This window comes from Poromitra crassiceps (assembly GCF_964638095.1).
Source record: "Poromitra crassiceps genome assembly, chromosome: 8".
Classification (NCBI taxonomy): domain Eukaryota; kingdom Metazoa; phylum Chordata; class Actinopteri; order Beryciformes; family Melamphaidae; genus Poromitra; species Poromitra crassiceps.
Window position 1 is genome coordinate 1,629,264 of NC_139629.1, and position 23,836 is coordinate 1,653,099.

A 23,836-nucleotide genomic window follows, 5' to 3' on the forward strand; every position below is an offset into this window, starting at 1 on the left:
AGCATTAAAAAACCAAGAAACTCACACCAGGAAGACAGCCACACCCTGCATCACGTTCACATGAGTTAACAGACATTGACGCAGAACAGAACAGTCTGAGCCTTTTCTGTGGGAGCTAACCTGAAAGCAGGAGTGTCCAAGAGGTTGGTCATGCCGGTCCAGTTGATCTGCAGGGTCTGAAGAAGCATTTTGGACTTTTACACTTGGCTAACTGACCGTAAAGCTTAATTAATCACAGTGAGATGTAGAGTGGGATGTTAAGTCCTCAGACACTCACGGGGCGGCGAATGAAGAAAAAGGTGACTCCTCCCACCAGCGGGGCTTGACCAATAAGAGGCTCCAGAATGACCCTCAGCATCCCGTGGAGCTGGAAAGATTCACAGAACTTTGATTTAAAAGTGCTCATGTGTTAATCAAATTGTGGAGATAAGAAGAACCCAATCTTTAGTCATCTCAGTGAAACGATCTTTAACTGAATAATGTATTATGTAACTAAAACAACTTGTCAGGTGCAAAGCAGAGACGACATGAAACCCACTTGAAGTCCTTTGACACCAGCTGAGATAGGTGGCTTCACGTCCACGTCGATGTCCACGTCACCTTCATAACTGCAAAGTGAACAGAACTTGTGAGAACTACATGACTGTAAAAAGAGTCAACATTATATGGGACAGTATGTACAATTAAGATCAGGGGTCTCATGCAGAATTGACAGGGAACTGGAAAGAAAGAGCAACAATACAAACCATATATTCATGTCCATAACCACTTCCCTCTTATCCACTTCATCGGTGTACACTTTCATTCCAGTGATCCTGAGAGGCTGGAATGAGGAAGAAAAGGATCAGTTAATTTTCCCACAGACGGTGTGACAATTAAAACTCCCATATCTGAAGCCACATGTACCATAATTCCTACTCTCTCATTTTTTTAAATAATAATGGGTAGGGCTAGGCAATTAACCGGAAACGTATCGAAACCAACATGTAGAACCTATAACCGACTTAATCTTGTTCATGTCAATTAATTCAATGAATTTATGATAATTTTGTGAATACTTTCCCCAATGCGTACGTTCATGAACTGTCCCTTAAAAAAACATTTTATTGCTCCACCCCCTCTGCCGACCTGGGGAGAGTTAATAATAATGATAATAATAATAATAATCTATACTATAATTCCAGCAGTGTCTGTGCGTCTGTTTGTCAGTATGTCTGGCAAGTGTCTGTGTGTCATATTGTGCCATATTCCAGGAGTAGTCTGTATGTATGTGTCATGCCCATGACATCGTCAGTGATGTCATATGATGATTTTGGTCAATAAACCTGCAACCCTCGTGTCGGTAGGCAGGGAATCTACCACTGGACGCCCTGTGGCATGTACAGTTAACCTGCTATCTTACCTTAAAGATCCTCTGTGCCCCCTAAAAAAGACTAAATGGTGTCTGGTAGGGAGGAGTCGAGTGGTTTACGTGGCTTCGACCATGGAATGACCAGTGATGCCAGGCAAAATAAAGAGAAACACAAACACACACACACAGGATATAAATGGACTGACAAAGAAAAGCAACAGACGTCAACTCACTTGGTGTCCGAAGTGAACCTTGGTAAAAGCGAAAGTTTTGAGGGCGGAGCTAGAGAGTCTGACGGCCGGCTGGATGGTTTCTTTAAGGAGCTTCTCCATGAACATTCCAAAGAAAGGCCAGGCTTGCTCCAACACCTGATGACACACAACAACAACACACCACCAGATCACACACAACAACACAACACCTGATGACACACAAGAAAATAGTCCTGTAAACATGACGTACCTCCAAGCCGCCGTCAAATAGCAAATATGTCAATGTAAATAACGCTTTGCTTTTGGAGTACTAGATGGGTGGGGTTTACCACTTCAGGTCAATCACATACACTCATATGAAAAGTAACAGTCATACTTTTTACTTTTTTGCAAACCATGCCAATCTGTCATACATACAGTATATATCCAGGATCCAGGAAGCCACGTATCGCTCCTGTGCTCTAGTTTCTCTTGATTCCTTTGTTTTCACGTATGGGTGTGAGTGTGTGTGTGATACTTATTTTCTAATAGCGTCTTATGAGCGGAGGCTGGTTGTAGCTAGTCTCCATACCCCAGCTTGAGTTGGCCAAGTGACGCTATCTGCACAGCCCGACCTGCTGTTTGGGCCGAGCGGCATGCTAGGTGAGTCCACTCCCTATTTTGACAACCTTTTGCTCAGTTGGTTCTATTGTTGTTGTAGCGGGTCTGGTTCATTTAGACACGAGCCTAATTCTATTTTTGAGAACCGACGCCGTTACAATATACATATCTACATAGCCTACATATCTTATATATATATATATATATACATATATATTGTACATATATACTGTATACTGTGTATATATATATACCGGTACATATATGCATACAGTATATATATACAGTATATACTATATATATATATATATATATATATATATATATATATATATATATATATATATATATATATATATATATATATATATATATATAGGGCAGGTGTCATACAAGCAACTGAGCCTTGTGCTTCTTTGCATATTGGTAATGCAACCAGGTCCTGTGCTTCTTTGCATGACCGCCATGCTACCAGTTGAGCCAAATCAAAAACACACAGTTGATTTATTCAGAAGGTGATTTCTCCAACTGTGTCAGATTTACATCACCTCTTCAATTGTAAAAGCATTGAGAGGCAGGTTACCTGCATTTTGTTACTGTACCTTGTTAACCCAGCCAACTTTCTCAACATCAGGGAAGTGGACCTTTGGGGGGGAAATATAAGTTATGTTAGAATATGTTTGGTTTTCCAATCACAGACTTTGACCTCTATTGTCCAGGCCAAATCACAATGAGATGAGACACAGTGACATGCATGATGTTGGTGATAAAGGTGATGATTATGATTATGTGTATTGTGTGTATACTGTTGTTTAAGTGATATTGATGATGATCCCTCCCTCATTGAGCTAAAATAATAAATTCAATAAATTAATTATACAATCAGTGAAATTATATCAAATCCCCCAAATGGCAATGCAGGGAAATCAAGCAGCAATAAGATTAGTGAGACAAAGTGTGTACAATTATTAAAATCCCATTTCAGAAATGTAACACCATTCCATTGGAGCACAGACAGTTGAATTACTGCAAATTAATATGGCAAATTCAGTAATATTTGTTATGTCTTACCAAAGCATCTTTGCAGCTGTAAAGCAGTGGGCTGCTGTAACAGAAGTGTGGTATCATCTACACACAGCAAGTGATGTGACTCACACCTTGTGCTATAGAGAGGCAAAGCAGAACGTCACTTCCTGCTTCAGCACTGTACCAGAGATTTTCATCCGCCATTTATTTTCGCATAGACATTTCGTAAAATGCTTATAAAATAGTTGCACTTAGTCGAACCAAACGGTTCAGGTAACGCTATAATTGGGAGAGACCTAGAACATTTTACTCGGATGAAAACTAAAAAAAAACGTTGAAAAAATATTTTCTTTAAACCAGTTTTTTTTTTTACGTTTTGGTCCCAGTGAAATGTTAAGCGATCTCTCCTGTTTCCAAATATATCTGTACCGTTTGGTTTTAACCAGTAAAACTATTTTTATACGCATTTTACGAAATGTGTATGGGGAAATAAATGGCGGATGGAAATCTCTGGTACAGTGCTGAAGCAGGAAGTAGGCGGTCACTTTGCCTCTCTATTAAACTAGTGAGTGATGTGACTCACACCTTGTGCTATTAAACTAGTGAGTGATGTGACTCACACCTTGTGCTATTAAACTAGTGAGTGATGTGACTCACACCTTGTGCTATTAAACTAGTGAGTGATGTGACTCACACCTTGTGCTATTAAACTACGTAGTGAGGACCTTCATTGAATTCTCTCTTACATGTTAAGGGGAAAGATGCGGGGTCAAATTGGATGAACTGAATACTCTTGTTTAATAGAGTTAAAGTGAAACGTCACTTCCTGCTTTCTCTCTGTACCAGAGCTGGAAAAAATATGAATGGCGGTGGACGGAGAATAATGTTACTTTTTTTATCCCGTTTGAATTGTGCCACGGGGTGCTAACGTTAATTTTGTCCATTTAAAACATAACTTTGCATGTCAAGAAAGTCGCAGTTTGTTGTCAAACTGAAAGGTAGGGGTTAGTTTCGTATAAAAACTACATCGCTTGTGGAAGCTCGTGGCATGTAGCCGGTCTTCAGCTTTGCCGGTAAAGTGACGTCACTTACATGTATACATGTAGTCTTTCTGGTTTATAACTTATAGTGCAACAGTTTGGGATAAAAAAAAATGGATAAAAGCAAGCTATGTTTTCAGCTGTGAATGTACGACATGTAAATCAGGTAAGTATACTCTGGAAGAGAGCTCAAACCATCTGTTCATTTGGTACTTGTTTAGTGAGATCGAATGACACATTGGCCTGGAATGTCTTACCTGAAGAAAATCAAGAGGCTGAGTGACAAAAACATTTGTTTGAGAGAATTTGCATCTCTCTCTCTCTCTCTCTCTCTCTCTCTCTCTCTCTCTCTCTCTCTCTCTCTCTCTCTCTCTCTCTCTCTCTCTCTCTCTCTCTCTCTCTCTCTCTCTCTCTCTCTCTCTCTCTCTCTCTCTCTCTCTCATAATAATAATAATATTAGATTTATATAGCCCCTTTCTAGACACTCAAAGCGCTTCACATATCACAGAGCAATTGAGAGAGGGTGTGTGAGAGAAAGCGTTTTTGAAACATTGAATCAGTGTTTTCACGTCTACTGTATCACGTGTTACATTCCTCTGACATGATAATCCCTCTCTCAATCTCTCCTTTCTTGTTAGCGTGAGTCACTGTTTGTGTGGGTGTGGCGTAACCAAATGTGGAGGGGTGAAAATGTAATATGAATATGGGATGTAGAAAATATAGGCTAGTTTAATGATGTTTTTAAAGTGTTTAAGTTAGTTGTGTTTCTATTGAAGATTCTGATGATCCAAAGAATTAAGTGCAACTCTCAAAGTGTCCTTGAGGGGGTTCCAGATGGTCCCCAGCAAAAAGAGGGACACTTTATTTTCACTATAATTCCATCCATAAGTAACACAATGAATATTTTGGTCATGGCTTTCATACTAAAACATCAAAAAATGGGGGTCTGTGGTCTAATTTGTCTGTTTAGGCATCTGTGGAAAAGTTTGAGAACCACTGAACTAGAAAATGAGGCTTTCTTTCACTGACATGATTTGACTGAATGTCTGCTTTGAATCCCCAAACTGAAAGAATGTGGAGTAATTTGCTGGAAACCTCCTTGGACAAAAATCCCATAGGAATGCATGATATATCAGGCAGATAACGGCAAATGTATATCATTATGTATTATTCCGACAATAAAATTATATCCGATACAATAATATCTATTCAAAAGAGTTGTTTACAAAGAAAACTCCTTTGGATAGCTTTAAGCATATGGGGCCAGTCTACTATTATGCCTTTGTTTTGTCATTGTGTTATTTGCAGACAAAGCAACTATAGGCTTTTGGTTCTATAAAGCTGATGCACTTTAATACATTGACATGCCTGATTTGACAGATTATGTCAAAGCATTTAATTTTAATTCTTAGGCCAACTGCTCTATAAGCCAAACTATGTTTGTGATTTGAAGAGTCAGAACTGTTCGTCGTTTGTTTGTTTGTTGTGTGGATAAACAACTACAGTAGCCTAACTTATTTTTAAAATAATAAAACAAATTGGCCATGAAAAGCAGGTAATTAGTTATTCATATCGTGTATGTATCCCTACAAATCTATAGTAAAAACATCAGTCTTATACCTTTGTTTCTTGCACAACTTCATGCATTGGGCAATTACCACAGACACATCTCCATACACACACATACCCAAGTTGCCATATTCAACGCGCTCTTCAACTCCTTGTTGATCACGTGTGTTTCATTATCCACAAACTCAATGGCTGTTCCGATCCGGAGGTCTTTCCACTTGCGGTTTTTCTTCCACCAGGTGAGCATCATCATGCACAGCAGCACCCAGCTGACACTGAGGCCGAGGTACCCCGTCAGATACACGGGGTAGAAGACCACCACCGCCTTCCCAAAGTAAGCGAGGAACTCCATCAGCATCCGATTGACCGCGGACGGGCTCAACTTCTCCGTGCTGCCGCCGCCGCGAGTAGTGGAGCCGGAGCTCCCTCCCTCCATCGGGCCGCCGCTTGGAAGCATTTGGCTGGGAACAGGCGGCTCGGGGTCCCGCTGAAGCCCCGGGTGCGGAGCTCCGTCAAAGTGCGGAGCGGAGCTATTTACTTACCCCGCTCCAATACAAATGATGTGTTCCTTTTCTTTCTTTATTTCGTCTCACTTGCACGGCTACGTTTCTGCTAACAGCGACACAATCCAGACTAGAGTCAACTTTTTTGCACAGCAGACGAGTAGTCGTAGTAGCGCTTCCGTGTCAGAAACTTGCAGCAGGTAGGCTAGAGTAACATTATAGACACTCCCAAAAATCTACACCTGCGCCCTCCTGGTGACGCGAGGTTAGCGCCCTCTGGGTGGGCGGCGCGGTTTTGGTGCCGGGTGCCCCATCAACTCCATGGGCGGAGTTGATGGGGGGGCCAGGCCAGGCCCCCCAGTAGTAATATATATATATATATATAATAATAATAATTATATATATATATATATATATATATATTTTTTTGGTCACCATTTAAGTCTCCATCTCACTGTCTGGCTGACTATGATCATACAATTTATATCCACTTTGACAAGCATCACTGGTATCTATTTTCTAAAGTTGTGACAGGGGGCCTTGCTGCAGCCGCCCCCTCCCTCTGGAATGCCCTCCCCAGTCACATCTGACAGGCCAAAACGTATTGTCTTTCATACTTATGTCATATTAAAAAAAAAAGCCTTCAAAACCCACCTTTTCACTGTTGCTTTTGACCTATAATATTTCTTATCTCGCTCTCTCATCTATTTTAATATTTTATCTCTTTTTTATCCTGTAGGCTATTTGTAAAGTGTCTTTGAGCATGGTCATAAGCAACACTGAACAGTGAAGCGCTATATAATATACATTACATTACTAAACATGCAATAATGAGTATTAATGTGCTGTAATGGGGGGGGGGGGGGGGTTGCGCACAATAAAATATGTTCTGTTTATGGCCATGGCCATGAATAGAGCAATATTGAAAATACACATAATCATCATGGGATTTATCATTGGTTCTCAGTATCTTGCTTGCTTGCCCCCACCCCCTCCATAAAATGCACTGATGTGGTTGATTTGATCGAGCACTCTGTTGGGCTGTTGGAGTAATGCTCGGGGAGTCGGGGTTCGAGTGTTCTATGTCAAGCCTTGCCTCTGTCTGACATCATCATTATTATATTAGCAGTGTTCAAGTGACCACCCTGGACTCTGAATCATATTTAAGAGTACAAAACCACAACAGATAGTATGAGCTAATTCCAGTGTCGTGTTTGCCGTATTGCATGATATTAAACAGTTTATTCAACTGTAGATGTAATTTTCTCATTTAAATCTTACAGTTTGACACTGCAGTGATTTGTCAGTGACACGGGGCACATATCTGGCTGGGTTCATTCATATCTGAAGTCAGGAGGCCTACAATTTATTAGAGATTGACTCCTGATTTGGGATTGTTCGTGTTCATAAATATTAAAAATAACCATCAAACAATCTACCAATTAGTTCAGTGAATAGACCCTTTTAACAGGAGCCGTTTTGAGGTGTTAAAGCAGGAAGTAAAGCAGGTGTAACCATACCATTGATTGTTCAATTCCATTTAGGTGCTCTAGTGCCAGGGCCCACATTGTTATTGGTTACATCCGGTTACCACCTCAAAACGGTTGCTGTGAAAAGGGCCTATTCACCTTATGTTCCAACACAGGGGTCAGCCAGTTACTTCCTATTGTGTTGACACTTCCTGTGACAGTACAGGACTAGTGAGCAGGTAAAACAGACGGTGTTTTGAACAGGAAGTCATAACACAACTGGGTCAAGTGGGCGGGGCTACATAAGATGAGTGGCAACGGCAATGGAACCCTATGGAGAGTGAGCTTTGGGAGGCTAGAGTGTCTGATCTAGCCGGCTGACTCTGTTTACATTTTAAAAACCGACAGTTCACACAACTTTAACATGACATGCATATATTATACATTAAACTCTTGAGCTAGCCTACTTCTGCTCTCACTCAGAATGTCAAAATATAAGCGATGTGATGTATAGTTTTTGAGATATTAACGTTTGTTTGGCACAACTCATACGAATAACTGCCACGGGGTTCCACATTTCTGGGTGGCAAGTGACGTCACGCTGATTTGTCCTATTAATATGAACACTATCCTCTTAAGAGAAAACAGTGATACAGCCATTCTGTCATCATCATCATTATATAAATGGGAGCTGGGGCTCTGTCTGTTTCTCTGTCCCACTGTGACATCATCCGTGATGTCATAAATCCCACTGTGACATCATCAGTGATGTCATAAATCCCACAGCGGCCGAGCTGCGAATGTGAGCTGCAGGACAGGCGAGCCCTAGGAATCAGGCACGCGAGATCCCTAGTTATGCAAAACCAAAAATCTCACAGAAAAGCCCCCCCGTCACCATTTCCTTAAGAAGGTGGAGGCAAGCCCGTAGCTACCATTGAGGACACCGAGGTCATGACCTCGGTATTTTCCACACACATTTTTTTTTTTTTTTTTAAATAGCCCCGGTCCCCAGATCTATTCATCTGTCATTGATGTTTTAATGCGACAGTTGATCGGAAATGCAACAATTTGCTTCCTCTCTGTGTGCTATAGAAGGAAGAGAGATAACTCACAACATTCAGATTTTGCATTGGGGCTAGATTGGGGCTAGACTTTGGGGACAGTTCTATTGAAGTGAATGGGTAAGTAACTCCCCTGTAAGTGATGTTTGTGTAGATGGGCCATTGTATTTAATTGAGCAGTATTCTGCCATGTAACCTGTATGCAGAATATAAATTATATTATATGGGGAGACTTTTATTTTTGTATCATTTTAAAGCAACAGCACAGTAAAGAGGATATTAATCTAACATGATGTCTGTAGTTCTTTATAGATCTAGCCTCTTCATTTTGCTCTCAAAGTGCACCAGATTGAAGCATTTTACTTTAAAATGGACAAAATGTTCTATCCGGGGTGCTTGGCCCCCCACGCCGTGCTAAAATGATCTCGGTATTTCGCAAATCCTGGCTACGGTCCTGGGTGGAGGCTGTCTCAGGTTTGGGGTAAAAGGGAGCATAAATCATGGACTGTATAAATATAACCTGCAGGTGGAGTCAGAGCACACAGAGACACAAGAAACATAGTTTTCCTATGTGTGTTTCTCTCGAAGATGATCCATGCCAGTGAAAAGTCCACTCAGGTCCAAAACCCGCATACATGACCCAGAACTGGATGCATTTGAACTAGCCATGATGGTGACAAATGAGTTTGACTCTGCAATCCTATTCCAAAAACTCTCCTTGTTACATGTTGATGCAAATCAGATAACTACGCAGTTGTATGCTGCTCTCATTACATCCTGACTTTGCGAATGGACTTAAAGGGATAGTTCAATTTTTTTGTGGGTTTATTGAGATATATTAAATTCTTGCCGAGAGCCAGTGTATTACATAATACATGGAACTTATATAGCACTTTTCATGTAGTAAGATGCCACTGGCATGGTCCCACAGTTGTAAACTGGCTGTAAATAATGTGGATTACACCAGGTGAGCAGTATGGAAGCTTTTTTTTTTTTTTTACATTTTTGCTGATGGCTCTACTTGCCTGATGCAGCCAGTCTTATTTCTCCAAACTGGGACCACACAAGCTGCATTCTCCTGTATAGTACACTGACTGTCGGCAAGTAGCTCATACAACGCTACATAAAAAAAGGTATATACCGTACATATCCTTTGAACTAGGACTCAAACTTCAAAGGAAGTCTATCATTATCTTCTCAGACTTTAAGTTGAGTGACTCACAAGCATAGTGACCTATTAAACCAAGATACAAGTTGGTATTCAACGTTTATTTTATATTGTGCAAATACAGCACATTAAAACAGTTGTCTCACAGAACATTACTTTTCTTTTCAAAACCAAAAACTACAGGTTGACATCTTTGTATCATGTGATTTCCTGGAATATCCTACTTTTCTTTCAGTATCCATTAACCCAGTGTTTACGCAATGCAATAGTCTTGTGCAATTAAAGTGCAGGTGACAGAACAGTAGGGGAAATCGAAAGGAGCAATTCGAACTTTGACCACTTTTGATATACTATATAACCCACATAACCTACAGTATATGAGCAAAAGTTTTTCACATGGATATTTTCAAGCCACTATGGCTCTGCCTCTGATCCTTATACAGTACTCATTGGCCACATTGTAATGTTGTAAACTAGGAACTGAATCTTATTCTATAGAGAGCCAAAGTGAAACGTCACTTCCTGCTTTCTCCCTGTACCAGTGCTGCGAAAAATATGAATGGCGGTGGACGGAGAATAAGGTAACTTTTTTTATCCAGTTTGAATTGTGCCACGGGGTGCCAACGCTAATTTTGTCAATTTAAAACATAACTTTGCATGTCAAGAAAGTCAGTTTGTCGTCAAACTGAAACGTAGGGGTTAGTTTCGTATAAAAACTACATAGCTCGTGGCATGTCGCCGGTCTTCAGCTGTGCCGGTAGAGAAAGTGACGTCACTTAGGCGACAGTGTATGTAGTCTTTCTGATTTATAACTTCTAGTGCAACAGTTTGGCGACAAACTGCGACTTTCTTGACATGCAAAGTTACGTTTTAAATTGACAAATTAGCGTTGGCACCCCGTGGCACAATTCAAACGGGATCAAAAAAGTAACCTTATTCTCCGTCCACCGCCATTCATATTTTTTGCAGCGCTGGTACAGGGAGAAAGCAGGAAGTGACGTTTCACTTTGGCTCTCTATTGTTGCACTCACTGTAAATTGCTCTGGATAAGAGCCAAGCAGCTAAATACTGTTAACTAAAATGTAAAATGGCAAAATGTGTTCGGTATATGAAGAACTATTTAAAAATCACCTGATCATTAGCATTGTAAACAACGATTTAATATTTTAAGGCAGTGTAAAATGTAAGGCATCATATTTCTGGCAGCGATCTGCATGCTCTATCACTTGAATGTAATCAAATATTCTGGGTAAGCCAGAGAGTCGTGGAAGATGATGAACATGGAGGGATTGGCTGGGTTGTCCACGACGCTGTCGTACTGCTGAATGGAGGCGGAGCTCTTGGCCGGCGGCACGACCATGCCTTGCTGTCCCTTGGTGAAATCCCCCGTCAAGACGCGACAGAGGTACATGAACTTCTCGCCTTGAGGATTGGGCTTGGAGTAAGTGTCATGGGAGGAGTAAGAAGCTGTGACAGCAAAGTATGTGCCGTTGCCATACATAGCAGCTGAAAATTGAAAATTAGCAGTTATTAAATTGATGTCATTTGAAATGTAGAAAGGCAAAAGACAATCTGTTTGGTATCAGATTATCGATATCAAATTATATTCAGATATCTTTGCATTATGCACAACCTGATGTTACCATCCCTTGCGGTATTAAAGGTCCCATATTCTACTCTTTACAGTGTTTTATTGTGTCTTCAGGTCTATTAAAAGCTGTTTGTGTGAGTACTGTAGAAGAAACTGTACTTTCAATCCATTTTTACGTGTTAATTTTCCAGCATCTCTCTAAGCCTGACCAATAACAGGATGTTTCTGTTGCTGTGTCTTTAAGACTCATTAATATTAATGACCCTCTGTTCTGAGTTCTGACTGGCTAACCGTTTCAAGAGTGAAACGTGAGACACCACAGCACTGGCAGCTAAAGGTAGCAAAAACTCCACAAGTCAATAACCAATGACCACTCAACTTTACCTCAAGTACCCCCTGTAGTACCCCTAGGGGTACACGTACCCCGGTTTGGGAACCACCACATTACTGTAACTTGTCCCACTTCATCCTCATCATCTGAAACCTCTCTGTCTGAGCCTCCCTCAACAATATTGAGCAAATTATCTCCTGTTTGGTCAATGGTGTCTCCTAAAACCAGGTGATGAAGTAAAGTAGCAAGTCCCGTTGTGCACCACAGTGTACATTGACAGAAATGTCATATTCAGAGGGCTATATCATTGTATACCACTGAAAACTTACTCAGATGTAGTAAATGCAATCCTTTTCTTGAGCCACTGCGTGTCAGAAAATAAGCTATTTAAGAAGCTATTTAATACACGTAAATACACGCATTACACATGCCCCGTATTCTTAGTTTCCAGGCCGCTGCTCGGTGCATTATAGCTTCGTGATGCATCAAGATATTAAAAAAAGTCTGGGTGAGTTAAAATCAAATTAAAGCTGGAAATAAGGTCCAGGTTGTAAAAAATAAAAATAAAAATCTCCTTCAACCAATGTGCCAAATTCTCACCATTCTTCCCAGCGTAACTCCTGTTGAAGCCGTGTTGGTTGATGTAGGCTACAGTGGTGTAGCAGGTGCCGTGGAAGAGACGCCTCCCATTGTTCTGGTGACCGTTTCTCTTCTCCATATCCTGCTTCTTGATCTGAAGGCTCTTCCACAAGGTGGGGTTCTGGATCCTCTCAATCTTAGTGGGAAAAATGTTTGTTATTTTTTTCCCTCTCCATTCTGTTACGGTTGAATAATTATTACCGTACTTCAACCTCTCCTCCTGCAACATGTGCAAAATGCACTTTAAATATATTTGATTTGATTCAATTACTGTCAAAATTGTAGTATCTTGGTCTATATGAAGTGAATTTGTAATCTCACAATTCCTCCACAGTTCAACTGCGCTTCACACACGTGCAGTTGAGCGTGCAAAACGACCTAGAAATGAGCATCATGTGAGGGCGCGAAGCTCGAAATGAGCGCACAAAGTGCCTGATATTTCTAGTCAATTTAATAATCTCATTCTCAACAAATGTTGCTTCGATGATGCTCCCAGAAACATTTATCAATATAATGCCACCAGTGTTGGGCAAGTTACTTTTAATTAGTAACTTAGTTACAGTTACTAGTTACTGCTCTGAAAAGTAACTCAGTTACTTTAAGTTACTCGTTACTGTCCAGGTAACTTAGTTACTAGGAAAGTAACTTTTGAGTTACTTTTTTTTTAACTCTCAATTCTCTTATTAATGCACACACATTATTTTGGGGTTGCTGTAGCACAGTGTGGGACAAGACAACATTGAGGCATATTTATTATTGCCTTCAAAAAGTAGCCAGTACACTTTTGGCACTGTATAATTAACAACTGTATCAGTAGTCTATAATATCCTGGCTGAACAACATAAACACTGTGGTTACCGTTTGTAAAAGCGGAGTGACAGTGAGCAGCAGAGCCCAGCACTGCCTGCAGATAGGGACAGAGCAGAGCCCCAAAGCAGCCGCTCGTCGCGGCTGCCTTTAATAGCAGTTCATCTCCAAAAGGCAGCAGACTTGCAGGCATTTTTTCCCCATTTCATGACCAAACAACGTGAAACACACCGTGAACACCCTCCAACGCGAGGGGAATCTGTAAGCGAGAGACGAGTGCTGTGCTTGCCTGGGTGCAGCAGGACACTGGTGACAGACAGCCTGAGAGAAGCGAGGAGGAGAGGGCTCCATGCTGCTGACTCGCCGAGCGGTGTGAAGTGAACACCGTTACCGTACACAACACAGCTCGCGCAAAATGACCCGTTTCACTATCAGAATTTGGTCCAGTAACATTAGAAAGTATAGAAGTGCCGCACGATTAGCCTACTTCCTCATCAGACCGCCGTCAGACTCGCATTTTCCTCTCTACCCTCGCTGCTGTAGGTCCCGCACAGAATCGTGGAGTAACGAGTAACGAGCCTGTTTAAACCGCAATAATTGTAAGTACGTTACGTTACTGATGAAGTAATTCGTTACAGTACTCGTTACCGCAAAAAGTAACTTAGTTACTGTAACGCGTTACTTAATAACGCGTTAGTCCCAACACTGAATGCCACAACTAAAACATTATGCATTAAATGAAGCCTTGCATTAGTTCATGCAGGACACGGCCTACGGCGCAGCTGTAATCAGCTGACAGCCTGCTGATTGGATCAATGTTTCTAATCTTTGAGGAATCACAGTCAATCTCACATCAAGGCTTCCATTTAAATATTGCTCCCTGTTACACGTGTGATTTTCTTTCCTAGGATGGGGGTGCGGGATGACCACGCCTGAGCTAAAGTCATTGGTCGATGTGACCGGAAGAAGCCAATGCTGCCACAAACGCTGCTGCTGGCAAAGCTTTGCCTCCACCTTTCTAGTTCAGAGTCTTAACATGGCTCAAAGGTTCAACTGTACTCAATGTCTTGGGGGGGGGGGGTTCTGCTTTGTGCTCCCTGTTTAGCTTAGCATGCTGCTTGCTAATCCACAGAGCATCTGAAGAGCGGTGTGATCAGCACAGAGCATAACTCTATTTCCCTTTGTTGCAATAAATAGCTAAATCTATGGCGAGTGTTCCTGACTGAGCTACGGGGTACGCTACATGTACACTACCTTAATAATGGTGCGTTTGCATGTGGCCTGGAACAGATTCAGGACTTCAGTGTACTCTGCAGTTCCAGCCTGGATGGTGACAGCCTCACACGGGGCGTTGGCTGGCATGGTATCCCAGTGCGGAGGCAGGCTGTCAGTCTGTTGAGCTGGAAGCATAATGGACAGGAAAGATTTAGTTTGAACTATTCCATCCTGAGACAGAACAGTATTCTCAGCAAGGGCCTGTCCGTTACGAGAGTATTTGCAAGTCATTATTGGAATTGTGTTTTAATCAACTTTGGAGTACCAGATCTGTGAGGTTTACTACGTCAAAACAATTTACAGGTCAAAATAAAGTATGCTAAATAATTTGTAAATACAATTTGACCCACATCTGGTTTGAATGTGCTCCTATTCTGGCCTCAATGTGATATAATTAACTAGACTGCAGGAGCCTCAAGAAAAGACATGAGAAGATTCTTTCAATAACAGGCTTGCATTGATCCATTGAGTGGACATGTAAATGACCTTTCAGTTTGTCAATGCGTCTGATCTGTAGAGTCATTCCCTGTCCATGGATAGCTGTTGCAGGTCCACTTGGTACGGCGACCTTGTAGACTTGACCCTGGACATTGACTTCTACATGAACATGTTTCTTCTCCAAAGCCTGTTCAAGGTGGAAGTTGGACATTGGGTCAAAGCTCTGGAACTGAAGCCCCTGCTGTTGGTACTGCCAGTCTGCCACCGTGCCGACCCGTTCCACTAGCTTCTTCAAATCCTCCTCATCTCTGACCCGCCTCAGCATCTTATGGATCTCACTGTTGGCTCCTAGCACGTCCTTGCTGAGTCCGCTGATGGTGAGAGATGCTTTGAGCTTCTGACGTTCGATTCTTATGCTCACATCCATGGTCTTCTGGATGTCAACAATGCGCTGGTGGTCCGCAGCGGTGAGGTGCAGGATGGTGTCCTCAGTGATGGAGCAGCTGCTCAGCTCCTTGGATATCAGCTCACTGATCCACTTTTTGGCTGAGTCGACTCCATCCTGCGAGGCACCGCAAATGTGGAAGCAAGCAGAGGCAACTTCCTCGCTGTCAATGACAAAATCATCATTCTGTGGATTGTCAGCAGTTGCCCCGGTGAAGAATGCTGAAAGAACGAGAATGAAAATGTCATAAAAACAGGCCACTCTGCCACACTTCATTACTCAAGACAAGTGGGATAATATTGCTCATGGATTAGGCATGATGAATGCCTGATTCCCCCCCCCCCCTTTGCCTACATTTGATTTTGGACCAGATTCCCACTTTATCCTTGGCGTCAGTGGTTGTGTCAGTGCCTGCTTTCTTTTGCAAACTGTTGTAGAAGTCCTTCAGCATGGGAGGTTGGAAGACGACTATCCGGATCGTCTTCAGAGTGTTGGGAGTGCTCAGCACGTCGACCACTGCATCCAACATGGCATCCGCCACCTGGCCTGCCTGTACATTGCCTTGGCCTGAAATGGCATAGCATAAATGACAGGTTTTTATATGTCTGCAGCAGGCCAGAACAGCAGTACTTGAGTAACAGTAGATGAGTCTGTAAAAAACCATTATGAACATCATTCTATTCTATCAAGACCTTGTTTTCAGTCAGCATTGGGGTTCGACTCATTCAGATTTTCCCTGATGAAGGCTTAGGCCGAAACATGTTGGAGTGTTCGAATTTGAACTAGCCATGATAGAATAAAGGCTTTTTAATCATAATAAGAGTTGCCTTGGGACTTTTTTCAAATTTTATCATTCTACCTATGCTCACAATCAATGGGGCATTCTACATTCTACATTGTTTTCATTTTTCAAGTTGCATGTTGTGTTACTCAAATAAATTTGCTTGAAAAACATTGCATTATTCATTATTTCAAGTACACTACTATGAAAGCTTTTCTATAAAATGATATTGTCATTAGGGCTGTGAATCTTCACTGGCCTCACGATTCGATTCGATTACGATTCATCTGTCAACGATTCGATTCAATTCGATTAAACGATGCATCACGATGCATCGCGATGCATCTTAAATCGATGCATCACTTTTTCCGCAATACATGATTTATTTTTTCTCACTTTCTTTTTTCTCACTGTGTGGCTACTTTTAAAATAAAAGTGCATTTGGAATTGCATTGTATTATGATCCATAATTAAAATAAAATACTGCATGTACTTACATTCTATTTTATTTGATTAACACATTCACTGCCAACAACGTGTAAACACGTTTTCAGAATCCAGCTGTTGACTGCCAACAACGTGTAAACACGTTTTTGGCATCGATTTTTTTTTTTTAACGGGGGGTTGTGCATCTAACCCTTTTACATATCTTATATAAGTATTGGACGTGTACAACGTGTACAACCCATTCCACCGACCCACTAAGTGGCGACAAGGAAGTAGGAAGGCAAGCAAAAAGCAGTGTGATCCATTTCCATTCTCATGAAAATGGATTGGCGGAGGCGCTTTCGTTTTCGCGTTGATTGCTGGCGGTGCGGGATTGCAAACTTGCATCGTGGATTGCGGATGGAGCACACTTTGAGGCACGCAGCGTAAATATGACCAGAGTCGCAGGGGCTTCATCGGAGCTCTCGGCCAGGGCTCCGGGAGGCGGGCGAGTCCAGCCGGGCTTCCTCGGGGAGCGGCCACGCAGACAGGCACAGCCAGGCACAGCGGCAGCGGGGCAGTGAGGCTGGTGACAAGCAGCAGGCCATTTTGCCTTGCAAAATAGCACCAAATTGGAAACAGCCATAAAAGGCTTTTAGAATGGGATTTTCAACCCATTCTTTTTTGTTTCTTTTTCGCTCTAATTTAGAGTAATTTAATTTCTATTCAGAAATTTATTTGAGAGGTCGAGAGTATGAGAAAGTGAATTTGCACAGGTAGGAAAGTGCTTGTTACACGGCGCTGCAGCCAAGAAGAACGCCCACGGAGGGAGGAGTTGAGGGAGGGAGAGAGAGAGAGAGAGAGAGAGAGAGAGGGAGGGAGAGCGAGAGGGAGGGAGAGAGAGAGAGAGAGCGAGAGGGGGAGGGAGAGAGAGAGAGCCAAAAATGAATGGTTAAAGTGACTGTTCTATCCAATTTCACAAAAAGCCGTTTATCTCTGAATATTTTTTCTGACGCTAAAACCATGCTGTATTCAACTGCTAATGCTTACATAACTACTAACTCTACAAACTAACTCTTTTAGACAGAGAAAGTACACATTCTATTAGTACTTTTGAGATATTGTATGTTCACAAAGTCCAAGCTGAAACGAATCCTCAGCTCTTGTAAAATGAGCCAGAATCCTCAAAAAACGGCTTGGCAGAAGCTACCTACAGCAAAAAAAAACGGCTGGCAGTCAATGTGTTAAAACATTTTTTTTTTTATTTTTTTTTTAATAATCGATTTTTGATATTTGTTAATCGATGCAGAATCGTGCACGTCCGCATCGCGATGCATCTTATAATCGATTATTTTTGACACCCCTAATTGTCATGCACTGAAGTAAAGATTTTTTTGTAGCAAATTGCAGGAAAATTGATTTGCACAGGATAAAACTGTCACTTTCATTATTGGGGGGATGTAGGTTGTCAGCCACAAATTAAATTATCAATGGAAGCAAAAATAGTCAAAGTTGTAATTACACTAGTACAGTGGTTCCCAACCTCAGGGTCGTGACCCTAAGTGGAGTCGACTGAAATTCAAATAGGGTCGCATAGTGTCCTCTAGAGAGAGAGTGGCGTCAGCGGAGGACCAAAATGCGAGACTCATTAATAGCCAATGAACAGCCAGGAATGGGTCTCGCGCTACTTTTGCATGCTAAAATAAAGCTGATAATATACAATTTGATTCAAGAAATAAAAAACTTTCAGAGCACAACACAAACTGTCCATTTTGCTGCAACTCGACAGTGCTGCTTAATCCAGGATCTTACTTCCTGGAACTCTTGAGAGTAAAAAACTGCTCCATTGGAGTGAATGGAGATGTCGGGACTCTTCTATCTACATGACTCTGGGGTCGCCTGGAAAAAAAAATAAAAAATACACCACACAATTTAAAACTAGCGAAGATGATTAGGGTCACTTGCGTTTTCCCCCACCGTTTTTTTGTTTGTTCTGAGTTTAACTCATTGAATGCCATGGACGGACATGTTCGTCATTTCAAATAGTAACGTAGAGTGCCAAGGACGGACATGTTCGTCAATTGCGTTTTTTGACGGTGGGGCGTCGATCAAAGCCTTCTGCCTCTCCTGTACAAATATTATAGCTATTGGAGGTCTATAACCTATTTTACAGAACCCTTAGGTGGCGACAGTGCTCTCCACATAACAGAAAGGCAAGGAAAAAACAAAGAAGAAGTCGTTATGGAAACGGAAATCGCATCGCATCCGTATGCATCGATATGCTGAAGCACGTTACTGCAGCTGTGCCTGCAGCAGCCAATCTGCTCCCACAATTGAGCCGCTCCGTGTCGGTTGCGACAGCACATCCGCACATCCACACCGTGGAGTTGTTATTATTCTCAACTGGAAGCATCGTTGCCGGTGACAAACACACGCGGAACGCTGTAAAAAAGCTGGATGTCGCGCACAGCAAACTCAGCAGAGAGCCACCACAGACAGGAGGAGGAGTGTGCAGTTGAGGCGAGGCGGGGCGGGGCGGGGCGGGGGGGGGGGGCACGCAGAGCAGCACGCAACACCCAGACAGACCCAGGCAGCAGGACAGGATTGACAAACGCAAGCCAGAATATCCGATGCCCACCAGCAGCAAGCTTCAGAGTCAGTGATGTGCTTGAAATGTTTAATTTCACAAAAGGCCAATTATCTCAGCTTCTAGAAAAAAATTGCTGTTTTTGGATGAATCAAGCTATTTTCTCCGGCTCATAACTAAAGAACGGAAAATGGGATCAATATACTTTTTTTTGCAGATGATAGAATAGAGTCTCATCGTTCTTTGTGCGTGTTCAGTGTTTACATAGTAATATCACACAATATTCTGTGGGCCTCGAGAAATCACTGAAAACGCTCTGAAACTCTGGCACTGGGAGCGTCCGTTCTCCAAAAGTGGCTGGCACTCAATGAGTTAAAGTGAAAGTGATAATCTCAAAAATGTCTGTTTTGTTCTCTTGGCTGACACCTATGGCGATGAGTGGTAATTGCAGGTGAGATCCAAACTGTCAATGGGCTGACTATCAGATAGTGACTTTTTTTTATGAAAATGTTTGAGACTTTAAATCAGGATTCTGAGAAAAAAGGCGGAATTCTGAAAATAGTCCGAATTTTGAGATTAAAGTCAGAATTCTCAGATTAACTCATTGAGTGCCAATGACGTCTAAAGACGTCAATTCAAATAGTAACGTAGAGTGCCAATGACGTCTAAAGACATCAATTGCGTTTTTTGACGGTGGGACGTGGATCAAAGCCTGATGCATCTCCTGTAAAAGTATGGGGGATTTTGAAGGTGTATAAGCTATTTTACGGACCCATTAGGTGGCGACAGTGCTCTCCGGATTAGAGAAAGATGAGAAAAAAGAGTAGAAGAAGGCGTGGGGAAACGGAAACCGATGCATGCTGTAACATTAGCTGTGAACAGCAGCCAATCTTCTCCCACAATTGAGCCCCTCCGTCTCCGCTGCGATAGCCCCTCCACATGATTAGTTGCCAGAAAAGGAGCACCCGACACCAGCGTCTTTCTGAAAAGCCAAATCATTCTCAGCTGGAAGCGCTGGGAGCCGGTGTACAAAAATGGCAGAGCGCTGTGAAAATAGAGCTGGGTGCAGCCAGCGCACTTTGAAACGTGCAGCAGAAAATTCAGAGCAGAGAGCCACCAGAGACACTCCCACGGAGGAGTTTGCAGTTGAGGGGGGTGGGGCACGCAGGGCACCATACAACACCGACCCAGACAGCAGGCTCGATGGACAGATTGGCAAACACAAGCTGGAATACCTGATGCCCACCAGCAGTAAATCAAGACCAGCAAGAAGGTGTAGGGTCTGCGCACACAGGGGCCAGCGCTGCTGGTTGCAGCTAAAAAATATTATTTTGCCCACAAAATTCCTTTGTTTTCGCTGTTCTATTGAAGGAAATTATTTTTGAGGTGTCACTACATCAGAAAATATTAGCTTCAGAGTCAGTGATGTGCTTGAAATGCTTCATTTCACAAAAGGCTCATTATCTCAGCTTCTAGTTTGAAACGTCTGTTTTTGGTGAAACCAACCTATCTAATACTGCTGATAACTAAAGAACGGAAAATGATATCAATAAACTTTTTTTTGCTGATGATACAAGAGAGTCTCATCGTTCTTTGGGCGTGTTTGGTGTTTACATAGTAATATCACACAATATTCTGTGGGTCTTGAGAAATCACTGAAAACGCTCTGAAAGGGCTGGCACTGGGAGCATCTGTTTTCCAGAAGTGGCTGGCAGCCAATGAGTTAAAGTCAGAATTTTGAGGGGAAAAAGAAGCATACATATGACATCACTGACGATGTCACTGATGATATTATCGACGGTGTACCGGAATTTTAATGTCTAGGGTCCCTAGATTTCTGTGACGTCAAAGTCGTGTCACGAGCCAAAAAAGATTGGGGACCTCTCCACTAGTAAATTAACATCAATCTGCCATTTATCTATTGTTATGTTTGGTGGTATGAGCAAAGGAAAAACAACTGAGATTTTACCTCTGGATTAAGAGACTGTTTCAAGGGAGGACGAGTTTCTTGCTGAAATGCAAATAGTTATGGGGGAGGGGAATCTGATGGCCCATCTCCTGTACTTTAAGCGGTGGAAATTTGTGATGACAGTGATGATTCTTTAACTGAATCTATACTACAGACTCAGAGTCCATAGATTGATCAGGAGACCTATGTACACAGTGGTTACACATGCCATACTTTACCTGTTGTGCTTCCTACTGCCTTGGCAACACCTTCCCAAATTTGAGAAGTTCTCCTATTGTTTTTATTTTTATTTATTTATTGTTATGTTCCTACTGTAATAATTTGACCAACTCGAGATGTGGTGGTAGATACATTTAATTTGATTGAGGATGCACTGACAGGTGTTACTTGTGTGATTTGTCTTGTGATTTGTTTGAATGTTTCATTGTTTTGTTCCTGGGCTATAAAGTAGCTCACCATCCTGGATGTTGCCTAATGTACCCCACCCCACTCCTTCTCCCCTCTCTACCCTACCCCTCTCCCTATCCCCAGAGGTCCACTCCTTCTCCCCTCTCTATCCTACCCCTCTCCCTATCCCCAGAGGTCCACTCCTTCTCCCCTCTCTACCCTACCTCTCTCCCTATCCCCAGAAGTCCACTCCTTCTCCCCTCTCTACCCTACCCCTCTCCCTATCCCCAGAGGTCCACAATGGAAATAAGCCTTTTGGCTTTATTGTGTTTTTAACCTCGATGATTTTGAATTGTATGTATTCTTGCTGGGCAGAGATGTATACATATCTTTTTTTTTAATTGTCAAATAAATCCAATCCAATCCAATCCAGTCTTTGTAGAATTTAATCCTTGTGCTTCTCCACTTCATAGACCAATTTTTCATCGTCCATCTCAATTTCTCCGCTGGTTTTCTGATTTTAAATTTACTGGTTTGTCTCTCTCTCTATCTCTCCATCTCTCCTCTCTCTCTGTGTGTCCCTCGATGTGATGTGCCCGATGACCAGCTGATCACACCACTCTCTTCCCCCCCCCTCTCTCTCTCTTAATCAATACAGAACAATGTAAATAATCATGTCTTTTACTTTGAAATTTGTTTTATTTGACAAATGGCCAGAGACTTCCTTCCTGTCTGGTATGATCTGGTCTGTTCAGCTTGACAGAGTCGCTCACTGGACGCCGGAAAAATAGAGCAGACACCAAACCTCCGCGCAACAGAGCGAAAGCACGCAGCGTCGCTCCACGCGGTGTGGACTGTCAGACCAGTTAAAATGGGCGCCGAATGAAAACTGGCTGCGCTCAACGGCACTGCGCAAACACGCCGCTCCACGTGCGCGTCCAGTGTGTTTTGGCCGGAAGCCGGAAGGCAGCACTCTTACCTCAGCTTGCATACGGGAGTCCGAACCAAGGCAGCCAGCTGCCCGGTTCTATGCAGATCTCACTCGCGTAGGGGCAGGCACGCTGAACCCCACTCCATTTGGGAGCAGAACATGCCATACAACATCAACTCCAGTCCCCAGAATGGTCAAATCAAATCATCCCCACGCTATGTCCCGCATCTCTGCACTGCTTCAGTGAGAGCAATGTTTGTTTTTCAGTCTGATATGTCACAGACCCTCTGAGACCCGTTTCATGTCATCTTTAAAGGTCTGTTTTGTTCAGTAGAAAGATAGTTTAGGTAACTAACATCTGAAAGATTTCTGTCTGAATATGGACTGACCCTGAGGATTAGATCACTTTTTGTGACTCCAAACTTGAATAAAACCCTACATTTTAAGGGTATTGTTGTACCCAAACTCAATGCATCCAATCAGGATTTAGCATATCCAGTCAAGCCATAGGTCATTACTCAATCACATGACATTTGATGAATGTTTTTAATCCAAAGTGCCTTAAAATACCACAAGTAAACAGAAATCTCACCTGTACCAATGGCAGGAAAGGAGACAGATGTGTAAGAGTCTTTCACACACATCTGGAGAGCATCCTTCACAACCTTGTTGATTTTGACGGGGTCCGTCTTTCCGGCCAGGTGAAGGATCTTCTTACATCTCAGGTTGCCCGGTTGGGTCATTATCATGCCTGTGTTTGGCTGGGCACCTGAAGGTGAGGACAGTGGATTTAATGACGTTAAAATGCTTTAAACATCAAGTGTATACAGTATGGGTGAAAACAACAGTCATTGCCCCATAAATTCTAAAAGCTAAAGTTTGATGCACACACCAGATGAAGGTAATGTATTTGGTTATAATCAGGCCGCACTTTCCTTCCTGATAATCTTTTATTATTCGGTTGTGTAAAACTGGGTTAATAATTAACTCTGTATCCAGGTCATAATCAGTAGGATGATGGTTGAGCTGTGCTCGTTCATGCTTGCTCAGGACAACCAGTCAATCATTGAGCCAACTTTGTAATCAGCAGAGTACAGGGAGGAGAAATAGGGCTCCATCGTCGCAAAGGCGGTAATTTTGCGTTGTGCTGGAGTAGGCCGTGCAAAGCCCTAATTGTGGGCGTGTCGGCTCGCTGCGCTTGCCGTCATCTCGTGCAAACCTCCATATAGG

At 42.4% G+C, this 23,836-nt stretch overlaps 2 protein-coding genes across 3 annotated transcripts in view; both read right to left on the reverse strand.

Moving 5' to 3' along the window:
* The window catches only part of esyt3 (extended synaptotagmin-like protein 3), a 33,870-nt gene extending 27,390 nt beyond the window's left edge, over positions 1-6,480 (reverse strand). The window contains exons 1-7 of the mRNA XM_083642140.1: positions 5,917-6,480; positions 2,766-2,807; positions 1,585-1,719; positions 747-823; positions 539-608; positions 278-367; positions 121-176 (exon numbers count right to left, since the gene is read on the reverse strand). Coding sequence (XP_083498266.1) covers positions 121-176; positions 278-367; positions 539-608; positions 747-823; positions 1,585-1,719; positions 2,766-2,807; positions 5,917-6,255 — 809 coding nt within the window. The 5' untranslated portion in view covers positions 6,256-6,480. The remainder of the gene's footprint in view (positions 1-120; positions 177-277; positions 368-538; positions 609-746; positions 824-1,584; positions 1,720-2,765; positions 2,808-5,916) is intronic.
* A 3,645-nt stretch (positions 6,481-10,125) lies between these two features.
* The window catches only part of parp14rs1 (poly(ADP-ribose) polymerase family member 14-related sequence 1), a 44,739-nt gene continuing 31,028 nt past the window's right edge, over positions 10,126-23,836 (reverse strand). For both annotated transcript variants that reach the window (XM_083642079.1, XM_083642078.1), the window contains 6 exons: positions 23,199-23,375; positions 15,880-16,092; positions 15,129-15,746; positions 14,622-14,767; positions 12,522-12,696; positions 10,126-11,505 (listed from right to left, as the gene is read on the reverse strand). In XM_083642079.1, the coding sequence (XP_083498205.1) occupies positions 11,222-11,505; positions 12,522-12,696; positions 14,622-14,767; positions 15,129-15,746; positions 15,880-16,092; positions 23,199-23,375 (1,613 nt within the window). In that variant the 3' untranslated portion in view covers positions 10,126-11,221. The remainder of the gene's footprint in view (positions 11,506-12,521; positions 12,697-14,621; positions 14,768-15,128; positions 15,747-15,879; positions 16,093-23,198; positions 23,376-23,836) is intronic.